Genomic DNA, 23335 nt, shown 5'->3' on the forward strand with positions numbered 1-23335 from the left:
TCGATAAGGCCCTAAAATGGCCCCCTTATTATACCCCACGCAACGAGTTGCGGAGGGTATAATGTTTTTGACCCGTCAGTCTGTCCGTCCGTCAGTCCGTCCGTCAGTCCTGTTTCTTGTCATCGCAACTCCTCTCAAACCACACAACAGAATTTCACGAAACCTTTTTAAATAAAAAGGACATATTATGTAGTTGTGCACATCGACAGGAAATTACGATTCAATTTTTTTTCTAGGAGTTATGCCCCTTTGAACTTATTTGCTTCAATGTACTACTGCAACAGTTTGTCATCGCAACTTCTCTCAAACCACACAACAGAATTTCACGAAACCTTTTTAGATAAAAAGGACATATTATTTAGTTGCGCATATCGACAGGAAATTACGATTCAATTTTTTTTCTAGGAGTTACGCCCCTTTGAACTTATTTGCTTCAATGTACTACTGCAACAGTTTGTCATCTCAACTCCTCTGAAACCACACAACAGAATTTCATGAAACCTTTTTAGATAATAAGGACATACTATGTAGATGTGCATCTCGATAGGAAATTACGATTCAATTTTTTTTCTAGGAGTTACACCCCTTTGAACTTATTTGCTTTAAGGTACTACTTCAACAGTTTGTCATCTCAACTCCTCTGAAACCACACAACAGAATTTCATGAACATTGTAGATAATAAGAACATAATACGTAGATGTGCATTTCGACAGGAAATTACGATTCATTTTTTTTCTAGGAGTTACGCCCCTTTGAACTTATTTGCTTCAATGTACTTCTGCAACAGTTTGTCATCTCCACTTTTCTGAAACCACACAACAGAATTTCATGAAATTTTGTAGATAAGGAGGACATACTATGTAGATGTGCATATTGACAGGAAATTATTATTCAATATTTTTTCTTATACAACTTTTTTTGTTACACTTATTTAATTTCTCCAATGACAATGTGGGGACGTGGGGTATGTGAGCATGCTCACTAAGGTTCTTTAATTTAGCTTAAATTTAAAATAAGGATTTATTGACCAATATTACAATGAATCATTGCTAATACAGTGACTAGATAGGAAATAAGACTATTTGTTGACAATTTACGTTCCTGCGTTTTATTCATGACGTCAAATAGTACTCGTTTTGATTTTCCACAAAAAATCAATGAAAATGGCTAAATTTCCATTGAGTATTGGACAGGAAACATAGAGCGCATATGTCGACAAAAAAGATCTTTGAAAACAATGTTTGTAATGACATTTTACATGTCTAACTTGAATATTTAGTTTGTTGACGCCTGCGCTCTATGTTTCCTGGTCCTAAATTTGGCTGAAATCTGGCTGATTTTGTCAAATTTCGCCAAAATCCCTTGACCTATTTTGACCTTTGACCTAATTGGGATGTAAAAATGAACCCTATAGAAAAAAAATTTGACAGAAATAGTTCTATATTAATTTCTCACATGTCTTTAAGTCAAATTAAAACATTTTTTATCTTGTAACATTGAACTTAATAATTGGGGCCATATATGGCCCTTATCGAACTTACTCCTTTATACTAGGGAATAAATAAACGCAATATATTATCTTGAATTATGTCCATTATGTTCAAAATTGGAACCAACCATTAGAATCAAGTATTGTCTGGAAATTCTACTACCAATAAAAAAAAATAAGGACAAGTTGGATTAGTCATGCCTTGCAATAGCCAATAAACAGTTTTTTATGCCCCCGCCACAGCAGAGGGGACATTAAGTTTTACCCTTGTCTGTACGTCTGTCCATATGTCTGTACGTCCCAAAATTAGTTTCAGTTCTCTAACTTTAGTTTGTCTCAACCAAATTTTATGAATGGTATATACACAATGCTAATTACCACCAAACACAGATCAAATTCGAATTTGGGTTGCGTCACTATTACCGTTCTCCAGTTATGTCCCTTTATAAATGGAAAAATTGCTAAATTTACCATATCTGCAGTCCAACTTTAGTTTGCTTAAACCAAGTGTTATGACACTTATACACAATGCTTATTACAACCAAACACAAATCATTGTTGAATTTGGGTGGCGTCACTTTCACCGTTCTCGAGTTTATAAATAAACAATTGATGAATTTGCAGGACATTTACTGAAAAACAAAATTTGGACAACACACTGAATATATTTGTGCAGCAAACAGATATTTTTATGCCCCCACCTTAGGCAATTGGGGCGTTAAGTGTTACCCTTGATTGTCTGTCCCATTTTCCTTTCTGCACTCTTAACTTAAGTTTGCCTCATGCAAATCTTGCAGACAGTTGGAATATGGTAAGCTAGTCACTTACCGTTCTAAAGTTATGCCCCTTTATAACTTGGAAAATTGAAAAAAATTTTGTTTCCACAATCTTACTGAAGTTTGCCATACCCAAATTTTATGAACCTCATACACAATGCTTCAAACTACAAAACGCAGTCAGAGTTTGAATTTGGGCAATGAATCATTTACCTTTCTAGAGTTATGCCCCTTTTAAACTTGGAAAATTGCATAGCTTGAGTGAGGGCATTCGTGCCCTCAGACACATTCTTCTTTTATTTACCAATTGATTTTATGTCTTGTTTATTTTTAGTATAAATGGTTAAAAGCAGAAGAACCTTTAGACCCTGCAAAGTCCAAATTATCAGCAAAGAAAAGGAGAACAAAGACATTAAATTCAAGTTTTGGTAGAAAAACCACAATAAAGGTAAAAATGATAAACTAGTAAAATTTAAAGGTATATATATATTATGTAAAACAATGTGAAGAGATTTGTAGTTCAAAATATTAGCCAAAAAATGAGGATGCCAACATTTAATTAGTCTTCGTAGAAAAATCACAATTAGGATTAAAATATATGTGGTCCTCAAACATGATGTATGAGAAACAATAATTATCTCAAAATGAATGATTTAGAAAAATGAATAGATATTATTAAAGTCAGTAATTAATAAATAATTTTGTTGATAGGAATAGAAGATGTGGTGTATATGTCAATGTGGCAAAAACCCAACAACAAAAATAACCAAATGACATTATGAGAGCAATGTACAGCCTTCAACAATAGACATCTCTCTATTCAATATGTGAAGCTCAAAGTTGTCCCAATCCTTTATTATAAAAGTTGTTAAAAAAAATAAAACCACACAAAAAAAATTGCAATTTTCCAAATAACAAAAAAAAAAACCATAAAGATATGACATTTATATAAGACAAATTAAAACTTAGAAAAAAGAAATTGTAAACGACAAAAAAAAAATAAAAGCTTAGTATTTATTTGAATAGAAACTGAAAAAAGTTGTAAGCATTATGTTTTGTTATCTATTGCTTAAGGATGTTTGCTCCTCTTGTTTTTGAATTTTTGCCAGATTTTCGGAATCCTCTGGTTTTATCCACGTATTGCCATTAAAAAATTTGCCCACTAACCCCTACTTTTCTTTTCATAATTTTATTACATATAGTTTAAAAAGCCATATTTGAAAATCTTATAAAATCCTTGTTATTTTTTCATAGTTTTTGAAACAAAAAAGCAGACAATGTTAAAAGTATGAAAAATCTAGAGAGAATCATTTCCCGCCAAATTTTCAATAGCTTATATCTCGAAAAACAAGCACATGGACCCTTCATTTTTTTCTGCTTTTTTAATTCCTTTATTTATATACAATCATTTCATAGTAGTCTTTTGAAAAGCTTGTTATTCTGAAACAGAGAAGCGAACATCCTTAATTTGGGTCGTGCTTTTAAATTTCAGAGCTTGACATGCTTAAAGGTAAATCAGGTGAATTAACACACAATTGTTCAATTTTCAGATTTCAGCAAATACTAGTAGACGGAGAACGAAGTCCACAGGCAATGTTAATGTAGCAAGAAAAATGAATCCAATCAGCTCTGAGGAAATAAAATCTGGACCTGGACGTCCTTGGAGAACAGCTGCTAGGGCCAACAGATTTAGGTAAGTTAGTAATGAAAGATCAGGTACCTTGTTCATTTACCATACTGTAAATCTACTGATTTATTCTTGCTACTTAGAAATAGAAAAAAAAGTGAATATTAATTGTCAAAGTCAGCTTTTTAGGATGAAGATAGGCTTAAAAAACGTGAAATAATGTACATCCAAGAAGATAAGCTTGTTTACAGTTATTGTGAACTTCAAAAATTTTATTTTAAAAAGATTGAAGTTTAAGGTGGTACCCAACACCTTGACTAATATTAATTTGGCTCGTTTAATTTTCATAAAATTTTGACAAAATGTTTACTTTGACCCTTTGACAAAAATATAAAAATTTCAAAAAATTTGAACCAACCACTTTATCAGAAAAATTTCATTGGTTATATAGCAGTTTGACAAACACTAATTTTGATCATTGAGAAGCTGTATATTTCCTTAACAATACAACGTGATTAAAACGTTTAGCTGATTTTTACAGAGTTATCTCCCTGTAGTGTTAGGTGCCACCTTAACTAATAAATGTTTAAAGGTATAATACCAAATAACTTGGAAAACACCTAAACATTGAGTTCATAAATGCCTCTGATAAAAAATAATTCCAGTTTAACATGTCACATCTGTCCCACCAATTATGCAAACACAATCATGTTTCTTATAAAATTTTCAAATCTTCAACTGTTATTTTTGTAAAAATAATAACAGAAAGTGTTAATCATGCTCGATTTTATTAATACAGTTAATTACTGATTGATTTATGGTTTAAAAATTATGTTTTACAGAGGTTTCCCCCCTGAACATGTACCAGGAATATCTAATCTATATGAAAACAGCGAAGAAGTGAACCTGTCCACACATGATCAATCATCAATTATCATTACAAAGGAGGAGGATGAAGATACGCTAAGAGAACTGGAAAAATTGAAATTAGATGACAGTGCCCTAATTACTGAGGTTAACAATATTAAGGATTTAAGAGTAAGGATTAGAGTAACAAATTAGGTCACTGCAGCCTAAATTAAGATTTAAAAATGTTTGATTGAAAATATACTATAGTGTCCCAATTACAGAGGTAAAGAGCACCAAATATTTTAACACTGAATAAACAGTATACATTTTTGCTCTCGTGCAGTGTATTCATTTATTTTCATGAATATTTGATTTTATGGATTTTCCAAAGTCTATACAAGTTTTTAGAAAATGTGTACCTCAGCAAAGAGAAGAGGGTGGTAAAGCAGGGCTTCCAAAAAATATTTGAGCCAGCCGGACATTTTATATCTTATCCCGATTTTAATCCCTTAAGACTAAGTCACAAAAAGCAATTATGGTAATCAGATGGCCATCCCAATGATTGACATTAGATTAAAAAAAAACGATATTAAACTTTACTTTGATGTGAATTTGAGGTTCGGACGTAAACTGTTAAATTGGCAGTGCATAATTCGAAGTGTGCACATCAGCGTGCTCATAACTGCCTTAGACTCTTTATTTGTGCAAAATTACGTTGTCAAAAACTTTACTTTCGTTTTTAAAATCACATTTTCCTAATACCGGATGTTGACCTGACAATGGTAAAACATGGACCAGAAACGGATACGTAGAATCCGTGTACTTTTACAAAGCACGACTGAGTGAAGAAGCTCTTTCCACGTTATTTCTTCAACAAAATACTTGAAATGAACGTTAGATACAGGTATCAATGATAATTTTTATCATTTTTTAAGAAATGTAGGATGCATAATTAAATTTCCCTACTGTGCACATGCGCATACGTGTTCTAGTTCATACAACGTAGTTCTTAACCTTTTTAAAATTTTCATCAAATCATGTTTATAAACGTATTTCTTATAATTTCAATCTTTTGGACTAAATCAATTAGAAAGAAACTACTGAAATGTAAGAAATTAACTTTGAATAGACCGATCAATACACCTTATCGCTATTCCCGCTTGACCCGAGATCTGTCCCGCTCGAACTTTTGACGTCATACAACAATCATTTTTCCATTGTGGCGTCAGACATTTTCTATTGTGACGTCAAAATTTTACGGGAACTTGTGTGATGTCCAGTAATGGCGGACAAATAGCGATAAGGTGTATTTATACGATGTCCGGTACTGGAAATAGTTTACCTGTCAACTGAACAGGTAGATTTCAGCTGTCCAACAACTAATTAGCCTTGATTAAAATTAGAAAGTATTGAAGTAGGGGTTGTTTTGATAGTAATTAATCATCATGTCACTTTTATGACCGGAAATGTGTGGCTGTTAAAGGCAAAAGGTTGGGTAAAAAATATCGTGAATTATGCTAAAATGACCGTCTCTTAAGAAAGCCTTGTTAACTAAAAAGTAGATGACCATTTCATGCTTTGCCCAGCTGGACTTTTACCGGACATTATACAATTGTCCGGAATATATGACCGTTTTGGAAGCCTTGTGGTAAAGGGTTATTTTCGTGCAACGTGTTTTGCCATTTTTATTTCATGTGCAGCCGTGAAAAAGGTTCGTTATTCACCGTGTTTCGTGAAATCGGTTAAAAGATCAATGTGCAAGAAATTTTTAATTGTTGGTTCATCGTGAAATGGCAATTTTATTTTGCGTTCTTCCGTGCAGATACCCCCTTTTACGCCCCTCAACAAATATTTAAATTCATGGTTAACCTATACCTATGAAATCCACAAAAAAAATGCTAGCCCACTAATAATAATGAATCCACAGCATATGGATAAGTGAGGATAAGGGGTATATGCAAATTTGACAACAGCAACCTAACAACTAAATAAATAAAAGAAATCTAGAGGGAAAAATAGTATGGTATACATACAATATATCAAGCTCTAAATTGTTCCGAGTCTATAACAGTTGTGAAAAGAATAAACGGAACAATCAAAGATCTGCTTATGACACCCAATTCTCCAAATGAAGAAAACCACAGCTTGGATGAATTTGGTCATTTCTGCCTACAAAGAGTGGACAGCCCTCTTTTCCCCACTCAAATTTTAACTTTAGAGTTTGCAAAAATTTTGAATTTAGAACCTTTTCCCTGGTATTCTTTGTCCATGCACAGTTTGAAGTAACAAAATTCACCTGAGCTGTATATTGCTGAGAATTTTTCATATCCTGTGGATTCAATATGAAATGCTGGATACCAATTTTTGTGGAAAATAACGAATTTAAATGTTCAAGAAGTCAAATTTTCTATTGGCATTTATGCAGACTTTGGCAAAACCCCTTAATCAAATATCCCCAAAAATAAAATTATCCCCAATTCAACAAAAATTGTTATCCATGAAAATAAATGAATCCACAGTATATTTATAGATTATCGTTGGTCATCTCAACGAGATTGATTTTCTCGCTTGAGCTGGTACGGCGAAAGTGAGAAAAAGCAATCGAGTTGAGATGACCAATGATAATCTGTTTATCGCTATTTTACCTATGACGATGTTGTTAATTTCATTTACAACGGCACGTGCACCCTTAGTTTCTAGCGATAATTTTTCATATCACTCTACTGTCTGAGAAAGGAAAATATCAGTCAGTAAGATCAAAGGAAAATTTCGTAAAATAGCGATTATTACTACTATTTTAAAGGTTGAGCTAATTCAGATGAAAAGAAGAATGCACCAAGAACAAGTGGCTAGATCAAGAGCTGATAAAAGAATAGTAGAGGTATTTTTATCTTGTTATGTTGTTAAACACCTCATTGGTCCTTTGTAGTGTGAGGTAGTTGGTTCCATCCAAACCAGTCAAACCATAGAAAAATTGATACTGCTGTTTTAAGCAAAATATGAAGCATATCGGAATAAGAGCAACTAATAAAATTGAGAATGGAAATGGGGAATATGTCTAAAGAGACAACAACCCGACCAAAGAGCAGACAACAGCCGAACACCACCAATGGGTTGGCTCAGAATAATTTGCTGTTCTCTGATCTTGCTGTTGTGATGTCATGAAAAAGGCGGCCATTGCCTTATCACCTCTGATAGAAAAATATTGTTTGATGATACATGATATACAAATCATTTGAGAAATAGATTCAGTTAACTGATTTGGCATGTCAGTAACTGCTAGTAGTCCTTTGTTCATTTATGTATCATTGTCATTTTACTTAGTTTCTTTTGTTACCTATTCTGACATCGGACTCAGACTTCTTTTAAACTGAGTTATACTGTGCGTATTGCTATGTGTTTCTTTTTTCTACATTGACTAGAGGTATAGGGGGAGGGTTGAGATCTTACAAAACATGTTTAACCCCGCCGCATTTTTGCGCCTGTCCCAAGTCAGGAGCCTCTGGCCTTTGTTAGTCTTGTATGTTTTTTAATTTTAGTTCATTTATATGTTTTGGAGTTTATCACTGAACTAGCACACAATTTTATTTAGGGGCCAGCTGAGGACCACCTCCGGGTGCAGGATCTTCTCGCTGCATTGAAGACCCATTGGTGGCTTCAGCTGTTGTCTGCTCTTTGGTCGGGTTGTTGTCTCTTTGACATATTCCCCATTTCGATTCTCAATTTTATCAGTAAATGTAACTCAGGAATAAAGATACTCCACAAAACCATTACATTCAGTTTTACAAATTTTAAGACAGTCAGCAAGCCATTACAATTAGAAATAGAAAGGATATGGGAAATATCATTTCTCCATGCAGTGATATAATATTTTATTATACTTCATGTCAAAATGCCAGATTTTGATTGGTTAATACCAGGGAGACAATTTACTCTATCCCATGACAAATACTCTATTACCCTTCAGGGTTCGACACTAACGCTAGTCCGCTAGCCCGAGGCTAGAAAAAATTAGGGAGGGCTAGTAAAGTTTTCATCACAGTAGTCCGACGGGCTAGTAAAAATTTTGATTAAAACTAGGAATTTCACAAAATTTCAATTGTCAACAAATCCCAGATTTTTTGCAGACCTTTGCTGTCTTTATTGTACAGTTTATTCACGTATATTTTGATTGTCAGACATTATTTAACATGAAAGGTACTTTTTGGGGAGGGGAAAGAAACGGAAACAATGATGGTACTTAATACATTGAAAACCACGTGTGTTACAAACGCCGTGATGATTCTAATCAGAAACCTGGATCTCAAAAGTGCTTTCATAATATCAAAATAATAACATGAATACGAAATTTACACACATTACTACCGATACCATCACTGTTTGGGAAAAAAATGTACAACTTATTGGGAGGAATTTTAAGCCATTATTTAGTAATTGGCAATTTTCTTCTAGGGGAAAAAGCTGTATTTCGAATGTAATTTGAGGCAAACAATATCACTGAATTATTGTCATAGAAACAAAATTATAGGTCTCTGCAAGGATTTGTATACTATACAATTCCTTGGTCTCTGGTAAAAATATACAGATTTTTAGGAATAAAATCTTGTCCTGCAAAAAAAAATTAAACTGAAACAACAAGGGAAAAAAAGGAGTCCATAAAGAATTATGACAAAAAACAGCAACATGAGCAAGGACAAACCTTTCCTCTTTTGTGGGTGTATTTTTAAATCCCTAACTTATCCATCTTCATTAAAGACACTAGTAATAATGATAAGTAAAATGAGGATGATGAGGCCAACCTTAAAAATATGTTTGTTTGCAGTTTTCCGACTGTACCTTCAGACTGCAGGGTCGGTAGGTAGGAAAAATATTTTATTTTATCAGCCAGAATAAAGTTTAAACAAGTAGTTTAACACAAACCAAGTTTCTTGTGAAGAAAAAATATTTTAAAACAACAAACACTGAAAACCAACATGAAATGAACAGGCATTTTCAGGTAAACACCTTTTTAACCAAAACTGAAACTTAACATAGTGTCATTATACAATTTATGACATAAATTTATGGTATTATGAAATACTGGAACACTTATAAACAAGGAATGACTAGAATTGTTGTAAAGAAACATATTCACTGACATATATGCATCTTTACTAGAATGTTTTCATGAGTAGAGTATTTGCATCAGAAAAATGTAGATATTAAAGATTTAAAAGACAATTTAGGAGTGTGTTAAAAAAAAATCAACCATTGAATCTTCCTCAATTGAAAAAAAGACAACTAAAAAAAAAATATATTAGACATCTGACATAAAGGTTATATTTGGAAAGATATGTTGATGCCAGGCTTTATTTAAAACAAACAAAAATCTTAAGTCTAGCTTTGGGGTGAAATCCATAGCACCCCATTAAAAGTAAATGGTCTGTACTGAAATGTTTTGACTGCATAAAAAAATAGCAGCATAGCTCCTAGCTAAGGACATATTTCAATTCAATTCACACAGGCCACACAGTTTGGGTATATTTAATATTGTAAGAGAGAGAATAATTGAAATGAGTGGGACAGCCCCCCTTATCCTAAAGGAGCATACTCATTGCAATCGAAGATAGATTTGATACAGAAAGAATATATTTATTTCTCAAGCCAACCATTCATTTTCTCTACATCTTTGTGCAGTTTGTGTGGCTTCTTATTGATTTAACATTTCAAATGCGTCCTTCCACCGTACAGGCGTGTTTACAGTTATCCATGAAGTCACGGAGGAGTCTGTTTCCTCTTTGTCGTCTTCACGACGATTTAAAGAAATTATATGGGATACTTCAGGCTGGTGTCGAATTGTTGAACCACTGATATTGGTTCCTTAAAGTCAGTCTCAAAAGATTCTGTATCCGATTTGTTTAAGTCAGAAACGGTTATCGTGTCGGTTTTATGAATATCCGCTGCATCATCGTCAATGATATCATCGAAGACATCATTCCGTGTGCAATTCTGCCTGAATCAGTATAAACAGTTTACTATGAAACTTTTCTGTGTATTATTTGTCTTAAAATTGACAGAAGACGACAGAATAAAGTACTCCTCCATGACTTCGTGGATACCTGTAAACAATCTCCATGTGCTTCACCATTAAAGGGTCCGATGAACGCTTGACAGGAAGGGAAGAAAAACCGAACTTCAAACATGTAATTGACCTAGACTCGAAATCAATTCCGGAAACGACCCGAAATTCCGGATCGAGTCAATTGAAGTATTAAAAATAATTTCTTCAAATTAAAAGCAATAAAATGTTCACAGTCGGGCGGATTATCGAAGGTCGGTCGGTAAACTGCAAACAAACAATATTTTAATTTAAGCCTGATGAAGTAATGATCGAAAGGGGTCTTCAAAATAAGTCGAACACATTTTTAATATAGAATATTTAAAATATGAAATTTTATTTTTTTTGGGTATTTTTTATTAGCAAATCAGTGAAATTTCATGAAACAAAACATGTTCAAAACCCTCTGGAAATGCTCCAGAACACAGGATTTAGCTTCATTTGTATCAAAATTTTCTGGGGGGGGCATGCCCCCAGACCCTCCTAGATAGGGTCGTGCCGGTGGCATGACTGTCCAAGTGCCTTCGGCACTTGGAGGACTAGTGAATTGACGAGAGGACTAGTAGAATAATAATTTCACTAGCCCTGCAGGCTAGTACATACATTTAGTTAGTGTCAAACCCTGCCCTTCACAGAGACGCTTGATCAAGTGTGCGCTTTATTAAATACGGATGGTTGTTATGTACAAGACATCATGGTTTATTACTTTGAATTTGAAATTTGATAGACAGTAATAACAGAACATTCAGTATAATAAATTAGATAACACATAGCTGAGAGGGTGATAGAGCAGATTGTTACCCCTCGAAAAGACATTGTCAACCTTGGCTTCGCCTCATTTGACAATGTTTTCTCTGGGTAACAGTCTGCTCTATCACCCTCTCAGCTATGTGTTATTTATATAATGTTATCATATATAGGGTCAAGAGGTTAGCTTAATATTACACTTGATCTTTTTTTATGCCCCTGCCGTAGCGGTGGGGGCAATAAGTTTTACCCTTGTCCGTCAATCCCAAAATTGGTTTCCGTTCTCTAACTTGAGTTTGCCTTAACCAAATGTTATGAAACTTATACACAATGCTTATTACCACAAAACACAGATCAAGTTTGAATTTTGGTGGCGTTAATTTAACCGTTCTAGAGTTATGCCCCTTTATAAATGTAGAAATTGCAAAATATTTAGTTTTCGTTCTCTAAATTAATTTGTTCCTCAACAGGGGCTCGAACCAGCAGTTGTTCCCTTTTTCAACAGCAAAACAGTTTAGGATTACACAGCCACCTTTACACCTTACTGACAAAAAGTCATCTCTCATATTGAAGAGGGTGGTAAAGGGTTATTTTCGTGCAACGTGTTTTGCCATTTTTATTTCACATGCAGCCGTGAAAAAGGTTCGTTATTCACCATGTTTCGTGAAATCGGTAAAAAGATCAACATGCAAGAAATTTTTAATTGTTCGTTCATCGTGAAATGGCAATTTTTGTTCGCGTTCTTCCGTGCAGATAACCCCCCTCCCCCTCTTTATGCCCCTCATTGAAGGGTGATACCTTCTCCTAGATTTTGAATTCTGGCTATTCCATTTAAATGAAGATGGGAGAGTCGGAAAGGAATTTTTTTTTTTTGGACATGGGTCGTGGGTCATTAACGTTTACCAGTCCAAATGATTTATGCAAAACTACCAGAAGAATGCGAAAAATGCGACAGGGTTATAATCGCAATAATTTAAACTCTTTTTTATATGAATTAAACCGGATTTTTCTCAATATCGCAAAAATTTAAATTGCATTTTAGTCTAAAATGACAAAATCGCAATAATAAATGCACGCAATAATTTCTGAATTTACAGTATACCATGATATAAGTGAATATGCAGTACCAGATATTTTATTTAAATTTTCTACCATTGCAGCTAACTTTAGATAACAAGAAATTAAAGGATGAATGTTTCCGACTGAAGCATGACAAAGGAGGAGGGTGTCTAGATGATGATAGTGTTCTGGAGGAGATTGAAGCCTCGTTTAAACAGTTCCATCAATTCTTAGACTTGCTAAGAGAATCTGGGTAAAGTATTTTATAGTATTACTAATGGACATAGAAATACTGGGCGTCCGTCTCTCCGTCCGTCCAGTCTTGTTAGCACTCTCAATTGCCAGATTTTTATGAAACTTATACATAGGTTTATATCAGCAATGTCTTGGTTGAGTTCGAAAATCGGTGCCGACTAATTATTTGTAAAAGAGTTATGCCCCTTGGAAACATCAATTGTATGGAAAATTGCATCGTTAGCGCTCTCATTTGTACAATTCTTGTTAGATTTAACTTATATCATAGGTAAATACTAGCAATGTCTTGGACGAGTTCGAAAATCAGTGCCAATCAATTATTTTTAAAAGAGTTTTTTAAAACATTAATAATTTGAAAAATTGCATTGTAAGTGCTCTTGCATGTACAATTTTTGCCAGATTTTAATCAAATTCATATCAAAGGTATATAACAGCAATGTCTCAGACAATTTCAAAAGAAAGTGCCAATCAAATATTTTCCCTTGGAAATATTAAATATATCGGAAATTGCTCAAGTCTTCTACTCTTTTTTTTTTTTTTAGTTATTGTCCTTGGACAAAACACATGAAATATGTACAACTCGGGGGACATTGGAACTCTGTTCTTTTATTTTTATGATGATACTATCTTGAAATGTGTAAAAAGTTCTCTCCATTTTTAGACTTGTAACAGAGTTACCATGTTATTTTGAAAAAGCCTGGAATTTTATTTCAGGATTTACAGGCATAGAAATTTCTGAATTTAAAAACCTTGCAACACCAACATTTTTACCTTGATCTTAAAATAAATGATGATGTCACTTTTATTAATCCTCGTGTGTTGTGCTGCAGGGGATATGGTAATGGTCTCTGTCTGTCTGTGTTAAACACATTAATACTCAGAGACCGTTCAACATAAAGTTTTTACACTTTGTAGGATTATTTGTCACCACATTCTCTTGGCTCTGCTAAATCGTCAGATTGATTTGACAATTTTTATTGAAGTTAAGGGACTTTGACCATATTTTGACTATCATCCACAATGACACACCGTGACACGCAATTTAATTCCTCATCTGTACAGTGAAGGGGATATTTCACTACGGCGTAGCAATCTTATAGTCCTTTGAATGAAAGATCTATCTAGTCATATGAAAATAATAATTTGCTTTGTTTACATATATACAAATAATAATATATTTTGTTTACATATAAAAATAATAATTTATTTTGTTTTACATATAAAAATAATCATTTATTTTGTTTACATATAAAAATAATGATATATTTTATTTACATTTTAGATTAGGTCAGCTGATAACAATGGCGGGATTGGACAAAAAGGACACGCCTTTTGGTAGACACATGTCTTCCACTGCTTTAAATGGAAATTCAAGCTTCAGATCATCATTTATTTCATCTAGTCCACCTAAAGTGGCCCCTAAACCACTCAAACCTACATCAAGGCTGAATGCCTACTATGGCGATATTTCATCTAGTAAACCAGTAGGTGAGGGTCAGTTAGGGGGTTTTGGAAGTTCCTTAGAAAAGCCAGATAAATTCACTGCCAAACTTATTGAAAGTTTTAGAGACCCTGCCATGCAAAGTGGATATGGGGATGATAGTTTCGAAAGACCATCCGTTAAAAAAACTGACGATTTGTATGAACGCATTTTACGTGAGACCAGTGGAGCATTTAATTCTAATGTGAGTGTGAATACAAATGATAGACCGGATGCAAAGGGAGATAAATCCAGCACAAAATCACAAGTCAAACCAGCAAGTGTGATAGCTGACGAAAGGGAGACGGAAAAAGAAAATATCATGATGGACCTTAGTGAATTGACTTCACAGCTGCCGATGAGCCGGTCTCAAAACTCTGAGGAAGACCGGTCGCTACGTGATAGTTTTTTCAAAGATATGTCTGAGGATGAAAGACCAACTCCTCAACCACGACCAAGAAAAATTAGCGAGTCGGATGATAAGAAGTCTGGTGGCATCAAAGTTGGAAAAGTTGAACCGATGATTGCTTCCAAAAAAGACATGAGTGAAAGAGAATCTCGGTCGCGCATGAGTGATTATAATTATAGCATGGACAGTTTTGAGCAATCTTATGTTAGTGAACGAGGTGAGAGGATTGTTTTAGAAGGTGACCTTGATTTAGGATTTGGAAACTCACCTTCACCACCTCCGGAAGTAATTGAAAGTGAAGAAGATTTTTAAGGAATTAGCTTTCATTTCCTGTACACATAAACACCAATATTGAATTTGTCTGCTTTGGAAGGATAATTTGTTAGAGTTATGACAGAAAAAAAAAAAAAAGTTACAGACATATAAAAGCAAATGTTTTACAAATGTCATAAGGTCAACCGGTGCAAAATTTAGGTCAATCGTAGAAAAATTTGGAAGTCAAAATTGTTATTTTGATATTTGTAAAGGAAAATTTGTCAGATATTGGTTTGAAAAAAATATGTTTTATTTGGAGAAAAAAATATTTGGTATGGCCTAAATTTATTTATTTTTTCTTTGATTTCTGTTATATGAATTAATTAGCCTAATTTATTAATGAATTAATTGAGTTTTATTACTATTTTGAATAATGACATTTTGATATCCTTATACCCACTTAGAACTAATGCAATCTCTAATCATTTTCTAACCATTGAACAAATTGTTGCAGATAAAACAAAGCTAATATACCTGTTCTGACCCTCATTGAAAATACAACTTATAACACTGTTTTAACGCATTTTTAAGTCACATGAGCTTCATTTGAATTGAAAAATTTTACATGAAGTCCAAGTTATATTTAAATAAAAATATCATTTTTATGTCAACATTAGTCAATGTGTAAATTAATACTTCAAATTCAGAAATGTGGTTGTTCCTTTATTATTGTGATTAACAAGATTATCATTACTACAATTTCAGTAGATGCTAATGCTTTCAAACTTTTAAAGCGAAGTTTTTTTTTTGGCGAAACCTATCCTGTCACAATATTTGAAGTAATAAAAATATAGCAAACATTTTTATACGACCGAAAAAAAATTTGCGGTCGTATATTGGTATGACGTTGGCGTCGTCGTCGTCGTCCGAAGACACATTGGTTTTAGCACTATAACTTTAGTTTAAGTGAATGGATCTCTATGAAATTTTACCATAAGATTAAATACCACAAAAGGAAGGTTGGGATTGATTTTGGGGGTTATGGTACCAACAGTTTAGGAATTAGGGGCCAAAAATAAGCATTTTCTAGTTTCCAGACAATAACTTGTGGAACGGTGTATGGATCTCTGAAATTATACCACAAGTTTCCATACCACAAAGGGATGGTTAGGATTTGCTTTGGGGGGTTATGGTACCAACAGTTTAGGAATTAGGGGCCAAAAATAAGCATTTTCTAGTTTCCAGACAATAACTTGTGGAACGGTGTATGGATCTCTCTGAAATTATACCACAAGTTTCCATACCACAAAGGGATGGTTAGGATTTGCTTTGGGGGGTTATGGCTCAAACCGTTTAGGAATTAGGGGCAAAAAAGGGGGAAAAACAAGGTTGTCCTGGTTAATGGACAAATACTTTAGTACAAAACATAATTTAAATCAGTGTAAGGGAGATAAATCAAATACATCATTTGAATTACCTCCCTTACACTGCTTTTAAATTATGTATAAAGTAATGGTTAATGAACAACTAAGACAATTTAAAACAGTGTAAGGGAGGTAATCCAAATACAAAAAAATCCATATGAAAGATTTGACACCATATTTTAAATTCTATTATAAAATAGATTAAGTTGCACAATGGTAAATTAAAATGGGTAATTATGGTTGCAAATTCCATTGGAAATTTGTATTGAGATTATGACCATATCTTGAGGGAAAGAATTTTTTTGGGGAAAAAGGGTTTGGGGGGGGGGGGGGTAAAAAGAAATTGTGGGGGGTCAATTTTTTCTCATTGTAGATTTCAGAAATTAAAAAGAATTATTCAAATATTTTTTTTTTTTTCAAATTTCAAATATTGAAAAATTTCAAGAAGTAATCTTTAATTGCACAGTATGGCGCATTAGATTTGTAAAATCTTTGACCACATTTATTTATTTGTTATACCGAATCTGACCGTGTATTTAGATTTTTAATTTTGGGTCCAGTTTTCAAATTGGTCTACATTAAGGTCCAAAGGGTCCAAAATTAAACTTAGTTTGATTTTAACAAAAATTGAATATATGGGGTTCTTTGATATGCTGAATCTTAACATGTATTTAGATTTTGGATTTTGGGCCCCGCTTTCAAATTGGTTCATATTGCGATCAAAAGGGTCCAAAATTAAACTTTGTTTGATTTCATCAAAAATTGAATTAATGAGGTTCTTTGATATGCCAAATCTAACCGTGTATTTAGATTTCAATTTTGGGTCCTGTTTTTTAAATTGGTCTACATTAAGGTCCAAAGGGTCCAAAATTAAACTTAGTTTGATTTTAACAAAAATTGAATTCTTGGGGTTCTTTGATATGCTGAATCTAAACATGTGTTTAGATTTTTGATTATGGGCCCAGTTTTCAAGTTGGTCCAAGTTGGGGTCCAAAATTAAACTTTGTTTGATTTCAACAAAAATTGAATATATGGGGTTCTTTGATATGCTAAATCTAACCATGTATTTTGATTTTTGGGCCCTGTTATCAAATTGGTCCACATTGAGGTCAAAAGGGTCCAAAATTAAACTTTGTTTGATTTCATAAAAAATTGAATTCTTTAGATTCTTTGATATGCTGAATCTAACTATGTATTTAGATTTTGGATATTGGACCATAATAGGTAAATTAAAAAATTTTAAGTTCTTAACCTATGCTGTGTCAAATATTTAATCACAATCCAAATTCAGAGCTGTATCAAGCTTGAATGTTGTGTCCATACTTGCCCCAACTGTTCAGGGTTCGACCTCTGCGGTCGTATCAAGCTGTGCCCAGCGGAGCATTTTATTGAATTTACAGTAATAAAAAACCTGAGTCAAAATTAATATAATGATTACCTTCTTTGTTTTGTTTGGTTGCTATCTCATTGAGGTAAAGTTCAATTCTTGTGTAAAAATTTCAAAATGGTAGAAAATTTTTATAATTGTACATGTAGTATAAAAACCAAATGCTCCGTGAAAGGTTAATGAAATTATTGACAATGCTGTTTAACGAAATGTCTGAATATCTTTTTATACTTCAATAATATGTTATGGTCATGATAGCAATACAGGTAAGACATTTCTGTGTGTCGATAAATAGATTGGTTTGTTTATTAGAAAATTAAAAAATGATAAAACGACCAACCGATTAATATTTGTATGTTGTCAAACATTGTTTTTTTTTTTCTTTTTATGTTTTTTTAAAAGAAGTTAAAAAGAATTTTTTTTAATATTTCAATGCAAATATTAATATGATTTTCATAGACCATATTTTTTAAAACATTACAATGTTAGTAGCTGACACTAACACACATAATTTGTAAGTGTTAATAGCTTACATTAACACACATAAATTTGTTAGTGTTATTAGCTTACACTAACACACATACATTGTTAGTGTTAGTAGCTTACACTAACACATTCTGTAACATTACTGTAGTTGTTCTTACTTAATTGAGGTAGACTATCTTCTGCAAGTTATGTATAATACTTGAGGTGAATAGAGAGTTTGCTGAAGACCGTGTTTGATTCTTGCATTTACAATTAAAGGGATTTCTACTGTTCCCTAAAGGGACTAAAACTGTATGCCTCAATGAAGAGCAAAGGGAAGTTATGATTTTTCAAAGTAGAACTTTATGTTTAGACCATTGGAATAAAAAAAAACTACAAACTATCATCATAAAGACATTTCAAAAACATAAGTGAAGTATATAAATTGCAGATTCCAAATATTTCAATGTGTAAATTTTGATTGTATGCCCCTGCAGGGATCAGTAGAAACTAAATATGCCTCTGTGATTGCTATTTCGGCTAACACTCTATACTTGTATTGATTTTCTGTGATAGACCTTCTAGTCTTTGTAGCATTTTCAACATTCAGAACTGTCTGAAATTAGATTTTATCTAGCCTGTTAGTTTCTATGTATAATTTTGTCTACTTGACCTGACTGGGTCTGGTTTAAACCACTATATGATTATGTAAATCAGGGCTTTTTTATTCTCAATAGGTTAGTAAAATGATATATTGATTTCAAATCTTAACACTGTTGATTCATTTGAAATTTTATTTTCATTTCATGTGAAACTCATTTAACATGAATTTTACTTTACATGAAGTTCATGTGAAAAAAAAATGCCTGTGTATCAGAGTAACAAAAGAATACCTTCTCTTAAATAAGACATTCTTCTGTTGCATCACACCAAAAGCTATGCCTAGTTGGGTGAAATTTGTTAAGTAATATTTACTGTTATTGAAGAATAAATGAAAAGGAAAGTAATTTTAAGTGCCAGTCTTTGTAAGAATCAGGCAATTTAGAAAAATTTCAAAACATGGCCGAAAAAAACCCACCGACCAATCTATCCTATTTTGAAGTTACCCTCATCCTGAGTTAGAAATGGTAGGTCTTTTGTTTCTGCTGTTCTGGTAATTAGAGAAATCTTTAGATAACTTTTGGTTAGAATGATAGCAAATTACAGAGTTATCTCCCTTTAATTGTTAATTTCTAGTGCATTTCAACCAAATTATATCTTGAATTACCAGAACAGGACAAGGAAACGAATGTTATATTCATGCACCATGATACAATTTGAACATAAATTAATGTCAACTTGAGTGGGTTTTTGTTTGTCATGTTTTCACCACTGCCTGATTCTTAGGCAGATTGTCACTTAAATCGTCTGATTTATCACCAAAGATATTTGTTGGTTAAAATAGCCCTAACATCAAATATATTTGAAAATAAGTCCAATTTTCAGAATAACATGTTGAACATGTGTACTTTCATTAGATTTGGCATTTTTGTGAAAAATCAGTCCTATAAGGTCCAAGTTTAATTTTGTCATTTAGCTTTTACTGGTATTAATTTTTCTGAAAACCTTTGTTCACACTTTCAAAAATGTTATCTATTATTATCATATATTTTCTTTTTCTGTGCATTTACAGGACCAAATAATCTCAAAATGTGCTTAAGTCTTAAAATATATTTTATTCAAGTAGCAGAAAAAGAGGCTGCTTGCAGACATATAAAATGGATATAGTTGTAGAAAGTTTGTGTGTTTTGAGCTGTCTAGGAGCTTAATTTTGTGTATCTACATTTTGTAGAATGCTTTTTTATATGATTATTTATTTAGTAATAAATATGGAAACATGAGCGCATCTTAGTGTTTTATTAAGGCCAGCTGTGTCGCATTGTAAATTTTATACAATAATAACTCTTCAAATATTCTACGTCTGTTAATATTTATAACTTTGCTTTTATAACATTATGATTGTACTATCTTTATGTTTATAATGGTCGGAATATTCATTATATATAGATTCTTACATTGTACCAGTGGATTATTTGATTTATGCAATCCAAATGCTTTTATAACATTATGATTGTACTATTTTATGTTTATAATGGTCGGAATATTCATTATATATAGATTCTTACATTGTACCAGTGGATTATTGGATTTATGCAATCCAAATAGTTAAGTCGGAGCCTTGATAATTTAACTATTGATATTGGATAAATTTGATAATCCATGAGTAAATATGCAACAATCTGTTTCTCTAATGATTATGAAATAAATGTTCATTTTTGATGGAACGAAAATCCAGATGGAGTGCCTTCCACAATTCTGATTTCTACAACATACAAATATAAAGTTGTCAATTTCTCTAACACCTGTATGCACATTATGATTCATCTGGAGAGTTGATAAAGGTTATGACGTTTAACTTAGCCAATAATCTACTGAGATCACCAGCAACTACACGTTGATTATTTTTTTTTTTTACATAATTGGTCCAGAACGAGTTAAATTGCCTAAAAATTGGAAAATAATGTTTAATAAAATTGAGAATGGAAACGGGGAATGTGTCAAAGAGACAACAACCCGACCAAAGAGCAGAAAACAGCCTTTTAAGGCCACCAATGGGTCTTCAACACAGCGAAAAAATCCTGCACCCGAAGGCGGGCATCAGCTTGCCCCTAAATAAAAATGTGTACTAGTTCAGTGAAAATGGACGTCACACTAAACTCCAAAACATATAAATGAACTAAAATTAAAAAACATACAAGACTAACAAAGGCCAGAGGCTCCTGACTTGGAACAGGCGCAAAAATGTGGCGGGGTTTAACATGTTTTGTGAGATCTCAACCCTCCCCCTATACCTCTAACCAATGTAGAATAAACAAACACACAGCAATACGCACAGTAAAACTCCATTTGAAAGAAGTCCAGGTCCAATGTTAGAATAGGTAACAAAAGAAACTAAGCAAAATGACACTATTTTTCTGGGTGTATTCACATTGAATAGGTTTAGATGTCTGAACAAGTTCCTGTGTTAAACTGCCTGGGGTACAACATATCTTGAATATATGAGTAAGAGCACAAACTGGTCAGTCAGAATAATATGACTGGGAAGGTTCTGATTGACATGTCTGCCTTCAGACTGAACTAGCATGTTAAGAATCCTGTACAGCTCCTCGATCTAGTAAGCAGATTTCATATTTATATCACATGAACATGATCTGGCCATGATTGAAATAGTAGTCACTAGGAAGTTAAACATCAAATCATTGTCCTCATTCAATTGCTGACATTGTTTTTATGCCCCTGCCGTAGCGGTGGGGGCATTAAGTTTTACCCTTGTCTGTCTGTACGTACGTACGTCCCAAAATTGGTTTCCATTCTCTAACTTGAGTTTGCCTCAACCAAATGTTATGAAACTTATACACAATGCTTATTACCACAAAACACAGATCAAGTTTGAATTTTGGTGGCGTCACTTTAACCGTTCTAGAGTTATGCCTCTTTATAAATGGAAAAATTGCAAAATTTTTAGTTTCCATTCTCTAACTTAAGTTTGCCTCAACCAAATGTTATGAAACTTATACACAATGCTTATTACTACAAAACACAGATCAAGTTTGAATTTTCGTGGCGTCACTTCAACCGTTCTAGAGTTATGCCCCTTTATAAATGGAAAAATTTGCAAAATTTTTATTTTCTTCTAAATATCAAGTAATTTCTAAAATTGGAGTTATCTTCCTTTGTCCATGATAATAGTTGAATCAACTACAATCAATGCTTTATACAATGCAATGTTTAATTTTGACTTCCACTGATAAAACACAGATCAAGTTGAATTTGGGTAGTATCACTTTAACCATTATTGAGTTATGCCCCTTTATAAATCGAAAGATTGCAAAATTTTTAGTTTCCATTCTGTAACTTAAGTTTGCCCCAACCAAACATTATGAATCCTATTCACAATATTCATTACCACAAAACTAAGATCAAGTACAAATTTTTTGTTTCTGTTTTCTTACTTTAGTTTGCCTCAACCAAATGTTATGAAACTTATACACAATGGTTATTACTACATAATACAGATTAAATACAAAATTTGGTGGCGACACTTTTACCATTATAAACATAAAAATTGCTGAATTTTTCGTTTCCGTTCTCTAACTTTAGTTTGTCTCAACCAAATGTTATAAAACTTATACACAACCGTTCTAGAGTTATGCGTGTTTACAAATAGAATAAAAGGCTCCGCTGGGTGCAGCTTGATACAAGTGCAGAGGTCAAACCATGAACAGTTGGGGCGAGTATGGACACAACATTCAAGCTTGATACAGCTCTGAATTTGGATTGTGATTAAATATTTGACACAGCATAGGTTTCTGACACAAAATGAATGTGGTCTAAGAACTTAAAAAAATTTTGATTTACCTATTCAAACCATATCATTATCATTTGCTTTTATATATAAATCAAAAATAACCAAGTTAAAATGGAAAATTTAAAAGAAAAAAAAAGGAAAAAAAGAAAAAAAATTTGAACCCCCTTATGATTCATCACCCCATACTCAATCCCAGCCTTCCCTTTGTGGTATGGTACCTTGCAGTACAATTTCAGAGAGATCCGTACACTTGAACACAAGTTATTGTCTGGAAACTAAAAATGCTTGTTTTTTGGCCCCAAATTCCTAAATGTTTAGGGCAATTACCCCTAAACTCAAACCCAGCTTTCCCTTTGTGATATGGAACCTTGTAGTACAATTTCATAAAGATCCATGCACATACACACAAGTTATTGTCCTGAAACTAGAAAATGCTTGTTTTTTGCCCCTTTTTGGCCCCTAATTCCTAGAATTTTGAGGCAATTACCCCCAAAATCAATCCCAGAATTCCCTTTGTGATATGGAACCTTGTGGTACAATGTCAGAGAAATCCATACACTAACACACAAGTTATTGTCTGGAAGTTACAAAAATGCTTATTTTTGGC

General features: G+C 33.0%; 2 protein-coding genes across 4 annotated transcripts in view; both read left to right on the forward strand.

The window, feature by feature from the left end:
• LOC127721268 (zinc finger protein 227-like) overlaps positions 1-23335 on the forward strand; it is a 171121-nt gene that overhangs the window by 107015 nt on the left and 40771 nt on the right. The gene's annotated exons all lie outside the window — the stretch shown is intronic.
• LOC127721256 (centrosomal protein of 78 kDa-like) overlaps positions 1-23335 on the forward strand; it is a 137417-nt gene that overhangs the window by 62783 nt on the left and 51299 nt on the right. For 2 of the 3 annotated variants that reach the window (XR_007991096.1, XR_007991095.1), the window contains exons 10-15: positions 2601-2714; positions 3817-3959; positions 4736-4931; positions 7546-7623; positions 12747-12898; positions 14183-16432. Coding sequence is in view for 1 of the 3 variants with exons in the window: in XM_052227931.1 (XP_052083891.1) it covers positions 2601-2714; positions 3817-3959; positions 4736-4931; positions 7546-7623; positions 12747-12898; positions 14183-15101 (1602 nt within the window). In the remaining 2 variants the exon portion in view is untranslated. Of the gene's footprint in view, positions 1-2600; positions 2715-3816; positions 3960-4735; positions 4932-7545; positions 7624-12746; positions 12899-14182; positions 16771-23335 lie in introns of those variants that run through there. The other variant, XM_052227931.1, reaches the window with a different exon arrangement.

This window comes from Mytilus californianus, unplaced genomic scaffold, assembly GCF_021869535.1.
Source record: "Mytilus californianus isolate M0D057914Y unplaced genomic scaffold, xbMytCali1.0.p SCAF_12, whole genome shotgun sequence".
In the NCBI taxonomy this organism is placed as follows: domain Eukaryota; kingdom Metazoa; phylum Mollusca; class Bivalvia; order Mytilida; family Mytilidae; genus Mytilus; species Mytilus californianus.